The sequence below is a fragment of the Jaculus jaculus genome, chromosome 5, assembly GCF_020740685.1.
Source record: "Jaculus jaculus isolate mJacJac1 chromosome 5, mJacJac1.mat.Y.cur, whole genome shotgun sequence".
Taxonomy (NCBI): Eukaryota; Metazoa; Chordata; class Mammalia; order Rodentia; family Dipodidae; genus Jaculus; species Jaculus jaculus.
Window position 1 is genome coordinate 13,471,942 of NC_059106.1, and position 13,685 is coordinate 13,485,626.

General features: G+C 44.8%; 1 protein-coding gene across 1 annotated transcript; it reads left to right on the forward strand.

The window, feature by feature from the left end:
* Nucleotides 1-1,399: 1,399 nt before the first annotated feature.
* On the forward strand, nt 1,400-13,329 carry LOC101615738 (lysozyme-like protein 1). Its single transcript, XM_004659710.2, has 4 exons — nt 1,400-1,538; nt 2,044-2,202; nt 12,226-12,304; nt 13,260-13,329. Exons 1-4 carry the CDS (start codon nt 1,400-1,402, stop codon nt 13,327-13,329), a joined length of 447 nt encoding a protein of 148 aa, XP_004659767.2.
* The last annotated feature ends 356 nt before the right edge of the window (nt 13,330-13,685 follow it).

Here is a 13,685-nt window from a genome sequence, read left to right on the forward strand (position 1 = left end):
GCCCCAGTGGGGGATCCGGCCCCTGTAAAAGAAAGCTATGGCTTATGAAGTTTCTGAGCATGAGCAGAAAATGCTATTGGATGGCAATTGGTGTGAATATTGAGTTAGTATTACAAGTGATTATCAGGAATTTCAGTTTGCCCTCATTCCGGCAAAGTTGTTTGATTAGGAGAAGACGAGAGGAAAAGGTTTGTGGAAGTCCATGGCAGCAAATGGAAAGCTTTTGCTCTTGCGCTCATTTTAAATATCCACTAAGAGTCTCTTTATCACTCCTCTTCCCCTCCACCCAGCAGTTTCCTGCTCTTGCCATCCACTGATCTCTACCGTCTTTTATTCACCACTCAGATACCAGATTTTTTTTTAAATTTTTATTTATTTATTTGAGAGCAACAGACACAGAGAGAAAGACAGATAGAGGGAGAGAGAGAATGGGTGCGCCAGGGCTTCCAGCCTCTGCAAACAAACTCCAGATGCGTGCGCCCCCTTGTGCATCTGGCTAACGTGGGACCTGGGGAACCGAGCCTCGAACCGGTGTCCTTAGGCTTCACAGGCAAGCGCTTAACCACTAAGCCATCTCTCCAGCCCAGATACCAGATTTTTGAGACCTCTATGGGAGGCAGTATTGAGGGAGCCCAGAAAAAGGCACCCCATATATTTGTGATATAAGGCCAAAATACTTGAAGCAATACTTTCACATTTGGAAATGCATCAAAAGAAGAGAACAGAAGAGAGACAGGATGCGTAATAATCTCCCTCCAGTAAAGTCCAAACAGGAAGCTTAGAGGTGTCCACATAGACCTAGGACTATTTCATCGCTAGCCGCAATGGGACATCTGTCATATTAACGCTCCCTGCTTTTTGTCCCCCCCCCTTTTTTTTTTAAGGTAGGCTCTCGCTGTAGCACAGGCTGGCCTGGAATTCACTATGCAGTCTCAGGTTGGCCTCAGACTCACAGTGATATTCCTACCACTGCTTCCCAAGTGCTGGGATTCAGGGTGTGTGCCACCACGCCCGGCTTGGGTTCTGTTTTGCTTTCAGCATAGAAGTAAGATGGGAATCTAGAAATGCCCCTGCAATTTCCACGTAGATGTCAGTGCGGGAAGGTTCATTTCTCGGTTTGCAGGGTCGCATGAACACAGCATTGATTTGAAAGCAGCCGTGTGGAACAGCAGTACGAGTCTGATGCCTTCTTAATCCTTCCCTGTGTGTTTCAAGTCTGAGGTTTTGGGGTTTTTTTTTGCCCCCCCCCCGATGAAAGTTCAGAATGATTTAAAGTGACAGGAAGTGCCAAGGTAGGACTGTCCCTAACAGCAACTTCTATTGTGACAGACATGTTCCTAGGATAAGTCAAGACTGACTGGTCTGTTCTCTGACAGGTTCTGCTGCACCAGACCTCAGGATGAAGGCTGCCAGCGTCTTGGCCTTGGTGGCCGGTTTCCTCACAGTTACAGAATCCAAAATCTATACTCGCTGTAAACTGGCAAAGATATTTGCAAGGGCCAACCTGGACAATTACATGGGATTTAGCCTTGGAAACTGTGAGACGCCTCCTATCCTACATTCCCCTTCTGGTGGCCTCCTCTGAGATGTCATAGGTCCCCTTCACACTCCCATTTGGCTGTTCCCAGCTTGTGGAAGCTCTGTCCTTCCTCGGAGCGGGTGGGCGCTCTTGCCATGGCCCCCCACCTGTGCGGCCTGGGCTGCCTCTCCTTCCTCCCAGGGCCCTGGAGGCTTCATTGCTGGAGTCTTGTGCTCTTATGACCCCAGTGGGGGAAATGGCATCCAATTGGCAGTGCTGGGTAGGCCCTGTCTTCTTGTCTACTCCGACACTAATTAGGTGTGCCACTTCTGATGTGACACCCTTACCCCTTGTCTGTCCCTTGTGGGCCATCCGGGTTGCTCCCATTCGTACCACCCGCTGGCCCCACCCCAAGGTCTCCTCGGGAGGAGGCCATGAGGGAATGAGCATCGGTGAACTCACCCAGAGGGCAGGCTAATGCAAAGAGCGCATCGCCTTTAGAGTCGGGCTTTCTGCCCCCGCAGGGATCTGCATGGCGTACTATGAGAGCCACTACAACACCACGGCCCGGAAGGTCCTAGAGGATGGGAGCATCGACTATGGCATCTTCCAGATAAACAGCTTCACATGGTGCAGAGACAAGAGGTTATCAGAGAAGAACTACTGCCACGTGGCATGCTCAGGTACAGTTCTGATTGTCCGCAGATAGCCCCTCGGACCAAGGCAAGGAAGCTTGTCACAGGCTGTCCCCTCCTGTGTGCTTGCACTGAAATGCTGATTTCAGATGTGCAAGTAAGTGTGTATCAGGACCAACAAACTGCTCAGTAGTTTCTCCAGCGTAACTCTCAAAATCTTGTGGTTTATTTTTACAAACATGCCTTATTCATTGTACGATGGTTTTCAGTAAGCACTCCGTGAAATCAGGGGCATGGGCCAAGGTCCCTAGGTCCTTTCATATAGTGAGACATTTTAATTTTGAATAATAAGAAGAAATCTCCTTGACAGCTGTTTTCCAAAAGTCATTCACTCAAAGGCCTCTGTGCGTCTTTGTGTAGAGGAAACAAAATGGATCCCCTTTACATTTGTCAGAGAAAAGAAATTGAACTAGAATTAACACTTCTATCTCCTCTATTTCCGTTATTCAAAAAACACACGTCATGGCACTGGGTGTGGTAGTGCAAATAATCTCTCAGCACTGGGGAGGTCGAGAGAGAAGGATCGGGAATTCAAGGTGGATGCCAGGCAGGGTGTGGTGGCACACACCTTTAATCCCACCCCAGCACTCAGCACTGGGGAGGCAGAGGTCAGAGGATAGCTGTGAGTCTGAGGCCAGTCTGGGACTCCACAGTGAGTGCCAGGTCAGCCTGGGGTAGAGTGAGACCCTACCTCAAAAAAACAAATAAAAGAAAAAAGGAGAGGACGAGGGGAAAAGAAGAAGGAGGAGGAGAGGAGGATGAAGAAATTATCAAGGCAGGGAGTGTAGATTGGTAATAGTATTCGTCTAGAATATTAGAGGCCCTCGGTTCAAATCCAAGTTCTATTCCTTGCCCCCACCCCAAAAATTCATGGAAAGATCAGATTAGAACTTGGAAGATAGACAAGATTTGAGCTTCCCAGGATACGTGAAAGTTACCTAGGCCAGAGGAACAGCCCAAGCAGATGTGGGGAGGCTGAGGACCAGGGTGCAGTGAGACATGCTTCTTTAAGGGGAAGAGGATGAATGCTGAAGAGGCATCAGAAATGTGAACGTGGATGCTGCCTCGCGTCGCTGAAGAGGTGACGCTGACCTCTGCCTGCAATGAGCAGCCAGCAGCCATCTGTCAGCTTAGGAAAGACTCATCTTCAAGCAGGCAGGAGTCAGCCAAAGACGGCAGCATGTGCGCTCCACTGTGACGGTTGTGGTTAGAAACAAGAAGACCTCAGTGGCGGTCCTGGCTGGGGGACTCTACAGAAGAAGGGACAAAGACAAGAGCTTCTGAGCAGACAGGATGGGGGGGATGGGGAATGGGGTGCTCACTTTCTCTTCCTGTTTGTTTCATTCACTGCCTACAATGGTGTCTGGCCATGGTTGGTGCTCAGTAAATGCTCATCAACTACGAGAATGCATGGGATTGAGTGTCGTCAGAGAGTTGTAAAACACCGTGTGACAATTGTTGGGAGCAGAAAACATACTGGGTTTCATTTACCTTTGTCATATGTAAGATCATCACTGTGTGTGTGTGTACGTGTGTATGACTGAATAATACAGTAATGTATCTCATGAACTATCCCTAGCCCAACATTAACACAGAAAGCTCACGGCCTCTTGAAGCTGCTCACTACTAGCTTTTAATTGAGAACATTCTCTGAAATGTTCTGAAATTAGGCTGAAAATCTTCCTTCCTTTCTTTGATTCTAGCTTTTCTTTCTGGATCTGTTCCAAGTGAATTTACTCTTTTTTTTTTTATTATATTTATTTGTTTCCAAGCAGAGACAGAGAGATACAGAGTAGAGAGACAGAAGTGAGAATGGGGGCACCAGGGTCTCTAGCCACTGCAAACGAACTCCAGGAACTCCAGGCACATTCACCACTTTGTGCATCTGGCTTACGTGGGTACTGGAGAATTGAACTTGGGTCCTTAGGTTTCATAGGCAAATGCCTTAACCACTGAGCTATCTCTCCAATCCCAAATTTGCTTTATTTTTATATGTAGAAGGTTATTAATGTCCTGCAGATGATTTGTCTTAAGTCTCTTATTTTCTGTGCTAAAACACACAGTGTCTTCTCTCCCTGAAGGTCAGAAGATTCCTGTATCCTTTCGGGTCTTAATCAGTCTCATAGCATTCCCCAAGAGCTTGCTAGTAGGGACTTACAGTTGAATATAATGATTAGACATGCATGTTTCTCTGCGCAGGGAGCTGGATGGTGGCCATGTAGAACACTATCATCTGTCATGGCTAGTTTTGACTGTCAACTTGATAACATTAAGAAACACCAAGAGAATTCATATGGCATACTGCTTGACCTGTCTATGAGGGTGTTTTCAGAGAGGTTTAACTGAGAAAGGAAAATATATCCTGAATGTGACCAGCACCATCTCATGAGCTGAGGTCCTGGACTGATTATAAAGGTTAAAAGATAAAAAAGAGGGAATCAACTGAGCACTAGTATGCATCTCTCTGCTTCCTGACTGCCGACACAATGTGACCTACTGCCTCCCACTGCCTCCCACACCATGATCCCATGATTGACTGCATTCCTTCAAACCATGGGCCAAAATAAATTCTTTCTCCTGAAGTTCTTGCCTTGTCAAGAATGTTGTCACAGAAATGAGAAAGGTAACTAGTACACTATTTAATCCCAGGACTCCATGAATGTGTCCCTTTATAAGGCAAAGGAGTCTTTACGAATGCAATTGAGTGGTGGCCAGGTCTGAGCAAGAGAGATTATGGTGGGCAAGATGGGTGGACCCAATCTAGTCATGGAAGTCCTTGGAAGCAGAGAATCTTGTCCTTTGAGGTCAAAGAGATCCAGGGGCAGAAGGAGAGCTGTGAAGGATAAGAGACCAGCCTTACCATTGCTGGCTTTGACAACAGAAAGGGGCCAAGAGCTAAGGCATGCGAGCAGCCCACAGAAGCGGAATGACCCTCAATGGACGTCCAGCAAACAGAGACCTCAGGCCCACTGTGAGGAGCTGAATGCTACCCAAATCCAAGCAAGCAGGGCAGAACTTTTCTAGAGCCTTCAGAAAGTGATACAGACTTGCCAACACTCTGACTTGAGCCCCATTGACCCCATGACCTGACCCCATGACCCCTTGCCAACCTACAGAATGATGAGAAGAGCTTGAGCTGTTGACGTCACTGCATTTGTGGGCACTTGTTTTGGCAGCAACAGAAATAAAATCCCTCAAAATTTTAAGGACTGGGGAAAGAGCTCATTTGGTAATCTGAGTTTGATCCACAGAACCCACATATATATTTACAATAATAAAAAAAGTCAGGCAAGTAATGTTAGTGCTGGAGAGGTGAGACAGGGAGATTCATACGGCTCGCTGGCCAGGCAGGCTAGCCAATGAAAGACCCTGTTTCAAAAACAGGAATGACACCTGAGGCCGTCTTCTATGCACACACACACCCACACCTGTACACGTGGAAAAATGAAAATGTTTAGAAAATCCCACTGTGAAATTCTACGTGGATAATAAAAATTTAGCTACTACAAATACCTTCTAGGATTCTAGATAGTTGATATTTTCCTATTGGTCCCTAAAGTTTTTTCTTTTTAAAAAATATATATTTCATTTATTTATTTGAGAGATATATATATGAAGAGAGAGAGGGAGAGAAATGGCTGCCCCAATGCTTCTAGCCCCTGCAAATGAACCCCAAACATATTCATCTGGCCTTAAGTGGGTACTGGGGAATTGAACCCAGGTCTTTAGGCATTGCAGGCAAGTACCTTAGCCACTGAACCATCTCTCCAGCTCAAGTTTTTCCTTTTTAGCTATTTTCTCTCTGCATATTTTATTTTCAATAGTTTCCATTGCTGTTTCTTTAAAGTGTCTGTTCGTCTTTGCTGGGATCTATTCAACTCATTTCAAACATCATGTTTTTATTCAAAGTTAGGCAATTTCTTATATCTTTTCTGTCACGTTTTATATTTTTTCACTGATTTTTTTTCTCCTAATTACATGCCATTATTATGTGTCTTTTCACATATAATAATTTTCATTGGCTATTAGACAGACATGGTGTTGTAGCATTGTTAAGTGTGTGGGTTATCTTCTTTTCCTGAAGGTAATGTTGAATTTTATTTTGACAGGCAGTTAAACCAATTGTTAAAGTGCACAAGCAACATTCTAAAGAAGACCTTATGGAAGGGCTAGCTGGGTCCACTATCAAAGCTTGGTGCCATTTTTGAATGTCCTAGGGGTTGAACAAGGTCTCTCCCCTCTGTTTAGCCAGAAATCAAATGTGTCCCAGTCCTGCGTGAGCTCTGCTGTGGTCTGGCTACCTGGGACTTGTTCCTACCTAGCCCCGTGGAGACTGATGAAGTGCGTGGCCAGCTGAGCCTTCAGCCAAGGACTCCGCAGGTTTCTGGAGCACTCCTGCTGCTCTGTGGAGGTCTCCACACCTGCCAGCTGCCTCCACGGTGACTCCATGCCCAGCCTGGTTTTCTCCTTCTGGTCTCTTCTAAGCAGAAAGGCATGGCGATCACAGGCTTGCCTGTTTTTGTCCCATAAGGACCTTGTTTTTGCACCATAAGCCCTCCAAAGTCTAAAAAGAAATTGTTTGTATATTTTGTTCCATTTTCTTTTTTTATTTTTATTTTTTATATTTTAATATTTTTATTTTATTTTAGAGAGAGAGAGTTATCACACTGGGGCCTCAGCCACTACAATTGAACTCCAGATGCTTGCGCCACCTAATGGGCATGTGTGACCTTGCACTTGCCTCACCTTTGTGGGTCTGGTTTACGTGGGATCTGGAGAGTCAAACATGGGTCCTTAGGCTTTGCAGGCAAGCGCCTTAACCACTAAGCCATCTCTCCAGGCCTTTTGTTCCATTTCCTATTGGGAAGAAAAACCTGTGTCTCCATCATGGACATGTTGGACTTGACATGCCACTGGCTAATTTAATACTGTTCAACCTTTTTCAGTTAAGGAAGTCTGGTGAAAAATGTATACCTGCAACATAATCCTTGAGTCTAGGAAATCCAAGCATTGGTCATAGTTAGAGATTAATGAACATTCTTATCTGTTTTCTCATTACAAAGAAATGGAAGGCTGGGGTGGACAGTGAGAGAGTATCTGTCTAGTTTATGCAGGGCCCTGGGGTCAACTGCTAGCACTGAAAACCAGGGCGTGTGTGTGTGTGTGTGTGTGTGTGTGTGTGTGTGTGTGTGTGTGTTATTAGAGACAGCTCTAAAACAGAACAACAATGTTGGCTTTACCATTCTAATCAGCCTTCAGTGACTCATCTACCTCAGCCTCATGTCAAAGAGGTTACAGTTACACACAGTGTCATCCTGTCCTGTGTACTACAGAAGTAGAGATTCTTGTCATGGGGCCCTGGAAACAAATTGGCCTTGGGATATGTTTACAGGGTACTTGATGTCACATATATGTACAGCTTCATGCCATTTCTGAAGTCACACAATCATCTCTGTTTCAAACCTTCATTCCTAAAATTCCTGCCTTCCTTCTTTAAACTAACTAAACAGAGCTTACCTTTGTGTATTGGCGAGGGTTTGAGTGTGTCTCCCCAAGTTCATGTTGGAAACTTAATCCCCAAATTCATTGTTGATGGTACTTGCAGGTAGGGCTTTTAGGAGGGCACGAACCCTATGACGGCGTTAGTGATGCCGCAGGGAGACCTGAGCTACCAGGCTGGCTGCATCGCCTAGTGATGTCCTCTGTCTCATGACTGCACCATCCCAGCCCACAGGCCCTGCAGATGCGGGTGCCACACTGCTGGAATTCCCAGTCTCGAGAACCATATCTTAAACGCCTTTAATCCCAGCACTCAGGAGGCAGAGAGAGGTAGGAGGGTCGCTGTGAGTTCGAGGCCACTCTGAGATTCCATAGTGAATTCCAAGGTTAGCCTGGGCTAGAGTGAGACCCTACCTCAAAAAAACCAAAATAATAATAATAATAATAATAATAATTCTAGTACATGAAAATTACTTGGTCCTGTGCATTTTGTGACAGCAGCCCAAAATGGACTAAGCTGATGTCCATATATACAAATTACACACATAAATAAATACACAGTTTATAAGATTCCTGATGGAATGGCAGTCTTTGTTTTCATCCAATAACGTGGGTTTGTTTGGTTTTTGTTTGTTTAAACGGATGCTTAAGGGAAGATGATGCCTCTTCCACACAGTGTAGTTCACTTGCGGTAATTTTGTTTCCCATCAGCCTGTGTCAGGGTGGCCCCTGTTCCTTCAGAGAGGAGAAGGATGCAAAGCAGTGGGCAGGGCACCTGTAAGGCAGCGGGGAGGCAGGAGGGCGCGAGGGGGAAGCCTGGCCCCTCTGCCATAGAATAGAACGAGCTTAGCCCAGAGTAGTGCTGCGTTCTGTTAGACGGACGTGGAGAATAAACTATGTCACCGAATATGCTTTCCCGCGTCTTTCCTGTTCATGTTTGACTGGGCAGAATTGTCTCTTGAAGGTAAATTGGGCAGAAACAATTACTGGCACAAATCTTTGAGAACCCACTGCCTTCGCTCATTTCTGCCCCTCTGCTGCCCCTCTGTGGCCATTTCGTCACGTTCTTAGACCTCACACTGCCCCCCTTCCTTGTTTCCCAGCCCCCGGGCCCCCCAACCATACTTTTGTAAGCAAATTCACTCATATCCAACTTGTGCTTCTTTTTGAGACAGGGTCTCAGGGCTCAGGCTGGGCTCCCATGCACTGTGTAGCTGAGACTGGCCTTGAACTACTGGTCCTTCTGCCTCCACCCCCCAAACGCTGGGAAAACTGGTGTGCGCCAACACAACAGGCTCCAAGTCATACCTGAAAACATCCCAAGGGGTTAAAAAACGTTGTAATAGACTCACGGGCTGACAAGCAACCCCAGGGTGCGCACTTCCTGGGCCTGCATCAAGTGATACCACAATAAATCCTTGAGTCCAAATCCCGCTCTTTTGCGCATCACGTGCCTGGGATGTGCCCCAGCCCACCCCAGAAGAACAGAATGCAATCTACTCCTTCCCACAGTGTATAGTCTGTGCTCTTCCCATCCCTTGAGGCTGTCTGAACCACTTTTTCTAGGAATCATGCCTGGCCACTTCCAAATACAGGCTCATTTACTGAGTATGTGACATCAGTTTAGAGAGACCATAATGAATACCAACAAGGTGGTTCTGGGGGCTAAGGGAATTCTCATAAGGTTACTTAGTGTATTGCTGACATAGATGAAATTCTAATAGCTAAAAATAATAGCTTTTATTATCATAACTATATCTCCAGAGACCAGATTGTTCTAAGATGACTTGCTTTGCTTTTCGTGGCAGAATTGTCAGCCGCATGTTAATGGATTTACTGTCACTTATTGATATCTTCTAATTTTTGTATTTAATAGCATCTTCACTTTAATATTTTATTTCTTTATTTATTTGAGAGAGAACAGGCTTGCCAGGGCTTCTAGCCACTGCCAACGAACTCCAGATGTATGCATTACCTTGTGCATCTGATTTACATGGGTACTGGGATATCGAACCTGGATCCTTTGGCTTTGCCAGCAAGAACCTTAACTACTATGCCATCTCTCTAGCCTGAATCTTTGTTTCAAATAAAAATAAGCCATGCTTAGGATAAGTGTGCTTAAAGGGAATGTCACTCACTCTATCTTCTAGTTGAGCTTACATAAGAAAGCAACATAATTAATGAAACCAGCACACTTGAGGACAAAATCCACTTTCAACAGAATTAACAAAATAATTTGATATTTACAGTGTTTCTACTGAAAGTCAATTTTTCAGGCCAGGACTGTTTTTGCTTCTTTGGTTTTTTTGCTGGCAGTAAAAATAATATGTTTCTATTGTAAGAAGTTAGACAATACACAGTGAAGATTTAAAAGCACAGCTGACCACAGTCAGGAGTTGATCATTTTTAATACTGGTGAGTTCTGCCTAGTATTTTTTTTTCCTTTTTTTTTTTTAAATCTAAACCAGTGCTATTCAATGGAACTTTCTGGAACAATGGAGATATTATCCATCTGTACCATGCAGTACAAGAGCCACTGGGCATGAGTGACAAAGCATCTGAAATCTAGCTAGGACAACTAAGGTTTTAGTTATATTTAATGTTAATTAAATTGATTGTGCATTATTTTTTAATTTTTTTCCTGCCTTAGGTATAACTGACAAAACTCTCTGTATTTAAGAATGTGATAGTTTGATGTATGTAGACATTGTGAAATGGTTAGGCCACTCAAGTTAGTGAATAAATGTAGTTATGATGTGTGTGCACGTGTGGGGGTACATGCGTTTTGATGTCAGAAATATCCACCTTTCTCTTAGTAATGAGACTGAGGTGCTCTGAGCAGTGAGCGTGAGGCAGGTTATTTTTGATCATGCAAGGTTGGCAGCACACAGCTTGAATACAGAAGGTGACTTCTCCCCCCTGAGCGCGGCAGGCCCCTCCTCCCTCCTCCCTCCTCCCCGCTGGCTGGGTACGTGGGGAGGCACAATCTACGCGGTGTTCTAGTACAATCTCCGTCCTTAGTTTCTTTAGCTGCTTTGTTGAGCTGGCCACGGCTTTGATTCTGCTTTGAGAAGACATGAGGTTATCTCTCTCTTGGGGCTTGGATAGCTACAGAACAGGCATACACTGAGTTGCTTCACAGCCTGTAAATTAAATTTCCACTCTGGACAAAGGAATCTTTTACAGTTGAGAACACATAAAATCCACTGTTCATTTCAAGTACATGATATGATATTATTAATTGCAGTCATCATGCTGGGTAATAAGCCCCTGGACCTCAGCGTCTTATGCTTGGGGGTTTGAACCTTTTGATCAGCATTTTCCCACCTCCCCAACCCCAAACCTGGCAACCAGTGTTCTGTTCTCAGCAGCAGAAGTCATATTGGACTTTCCATATTGATCTGACCTTTTCTGACATGTTTTTGTACAGAAGGATTTGGACGCCACTTCCAGGCAAGCAGGAAATACTAACATCAATGACTACTTCTAATGATGTTTGAAGCAGGACAAAGTAATAAAGACTAGTGCATTTAGCTTAAAATCTAACACTTACTGACTGTGAAAAACACCCTGGATAATTCTCTTAATGTACCAACTGAAATATTACAATAGATAAAAGTTTAGGGCTGGACAGATGGCTTAGCGGTTAAGCACTTGCCTGTGAAGCCTAAGGACCCCGGTTCGAGGCTCGGTTCCCCAGGACCCACGTTAGCCAGATGCACAAGGGGGCGCACACGTCTGGAGTTCGTTTGCAGAGGCTGGAAGCCCTGGCGCGCCCATTCTCTCTCTCTCCCTCTATCTGTCTTTCTCTCTGTGTCTGTCGCTCTCAAATAAATTAAAAAAAAATTATTAAAAAAAAGTTTAATGTTTGCCTGTGAGATGTATTACATGTCAAACTATCCTGCCTTTCTTGTGTATGTGTTTAGGAGTAAATTACTTACTCCATTGTGTTGCTTTTTCTTCATTTTGAGAGAGAGAGAGATAAAAAAAAAAAAAGGCAGAGAGAGAGAAAGAGGAGAGAGACAGACAGAGGCGAAAGAGAGAAAGATAAGGAGAAAGAAAGAGAATGGGAACACCAGGGCCTTTAGCCACTGCAAATTAACTCCAGACACGTGGGCTCTCATATGCACACGTGTGATGTTGTACACTTGTGTCACTGTGCATCTGGCTTACGTGGGACCTGGAGATTTGAACATGAGTTCTTAGGCTTCGCAGGAAAGCACCTTCTTTAACTGCTAAGCCATTAACTGCTAACCCTCCATCGTCTTTCTAAACATGGTTCCCAAGCCCTTCCATACTAAGTTTCTCTCTGAAATGTCAGGCGATCCCAGATGGGGTTGGTCTTGAAAACAAAAGGTATTTTATTGGAACTGCTTCTCTGTAAGGAAAGCCCTTTTTCCAAAAGCAGTGAGGAACATGAAGAAACTCTGGTGTAATGTCCCCCTCAAAAGCAAAGTCCCAGCAAAACCTTATACCTCCTCTTTTCTTCTTCTTCTTCTTTTTTTTTGACAGCCTTGCTCATGGATGACCTCACAGATGCAATTATCTGTGCCAAGAAAATCGCTAAAGAGACACAAGGGATGAACTATTGGTGAGTGTTTCCTTGGGAGACTTGAGCTGACACAAGTCTATTCACCATAGCAAGGGTAGATTTGAAAACTAGTGTCTACAGAATGGTCCAACCATGTCCACACTCCCCTCAGCCAGAGTGTGCAGAGGAGAAAGGACTGGCATGGGGAGAAGAGGCCTGCTGAGCCCAAATGGTGGCACACCAGGTGACAAGGGGACTTTCCAATGTAACTGACAAAGGCTCTATCCAGTCACTATACAAAGGGATGGGAGGGAACCTGAGTTTGTTCTAGATTTACATAGGAATTAACATATGGAATTACATAGGAGCAAGCTATGAGGACATTCTGTGGCCTAATTTAGTAGTAATCAGTGGTAGGATTGAGCACAAGCCATTTCTTTCTTAGCTAGCACCCATGTTTACCCTGTGGCTGAATTTTTTTTAAAGTTTTTATTTATTTATTTATTTATTTGGGAGCGACAGCCAGAGATAAAGAGGCAAAGAGAGAGAGAGAGAGAGAGAGAAAATGGGCATGCCAGGGCCTCCAGCCACTGCAAACAAATTCCAAATGCTTGTGCCCCCCTGTGCATCTGGATAGCATGGGTCCTGTGGAATCAAGCCTCAAACCAGGGTCCTTAGGCTTCACAGGCAAGCGTTTAACCATTAAGCCATTTCTCCAGCCCTGTGGCTGAATTTTTAGTGAGCACTGCTAATCGCGCCACTGCTTGGGGAACCCAAGTTTCAAAAATGTGGGTGCTTAACTCAACAGCCTACCCTTATCAAAGCCATCTGCTTATTTCTGATGCAGATAATGACAGGGAGAGAGAAAATTTTTAATGAGACAGAAGACAGATCTTGGCCATCAGAAGCCATAAGCACTGGGCATCCCTGGTTACTTTGATGGCAGCTGGGTTTTGAGCCTAAGGGCATTTGTCATACTTCATTCGGCCGTTCCTACTTTCCCTCTCCTCCCCAGGCAAGGTTGGAAGAAGCACTGTGACGGCAAAGACCTGTCTGACTGGAAAAGAGGATGTGACGTTTCATAAACTGGAACCAGCTTCAAGACTCGCCAATTCTCCTGGGTTTGAACTGTTGCAAAATGCCCGTGCCACCTTGTCCCCTTTCTTCCCAACAGTTCTTCTCCAAGTTGGAGAGGGACATTAATCTGTATTTTAAGGAAATAAATATTCCCATTTAAATGTCCCAACAGTTCTTCTCCAAGTTGGAGAGGGATTAATCTGTATTTTAAGGAAATAAATATTCCCATTTAAATGTCTTCGCGTTCCCTTGACTTGGCTTTAATGATGTAACAATAATGTGATGTTGAGACTTAAAAATATAGAGAGAGAGCTGGAGAGATTGCTTAGTGGTTAAGCACTTGCCTGTGAAGCCTAAGGACCCT

Coding starts and splice junctions, on each gene's coding strand:
- LOC101615738 (XM_004659710.2), top strand. CDS start 1,400: ATGAAGGCTGCCAGCGTCTTGGCCTTGGTGGCCGGTTTCCTCACAGTT. Junction 1,539..2,043: donor GGGATTTAGCCTTGGAAACT/GTGAGACGCCTC, acceptor CTGCCCCCGCAG/GGATCTGCATGGCGTACTAT. Junction 12,305..13,259: donor ACACAAGGGATGAACTATTG/GTGAGTGTTTCC, acceptor TCTCCTCCCCAG/GCAAGGTTGGAAGAAGCACT.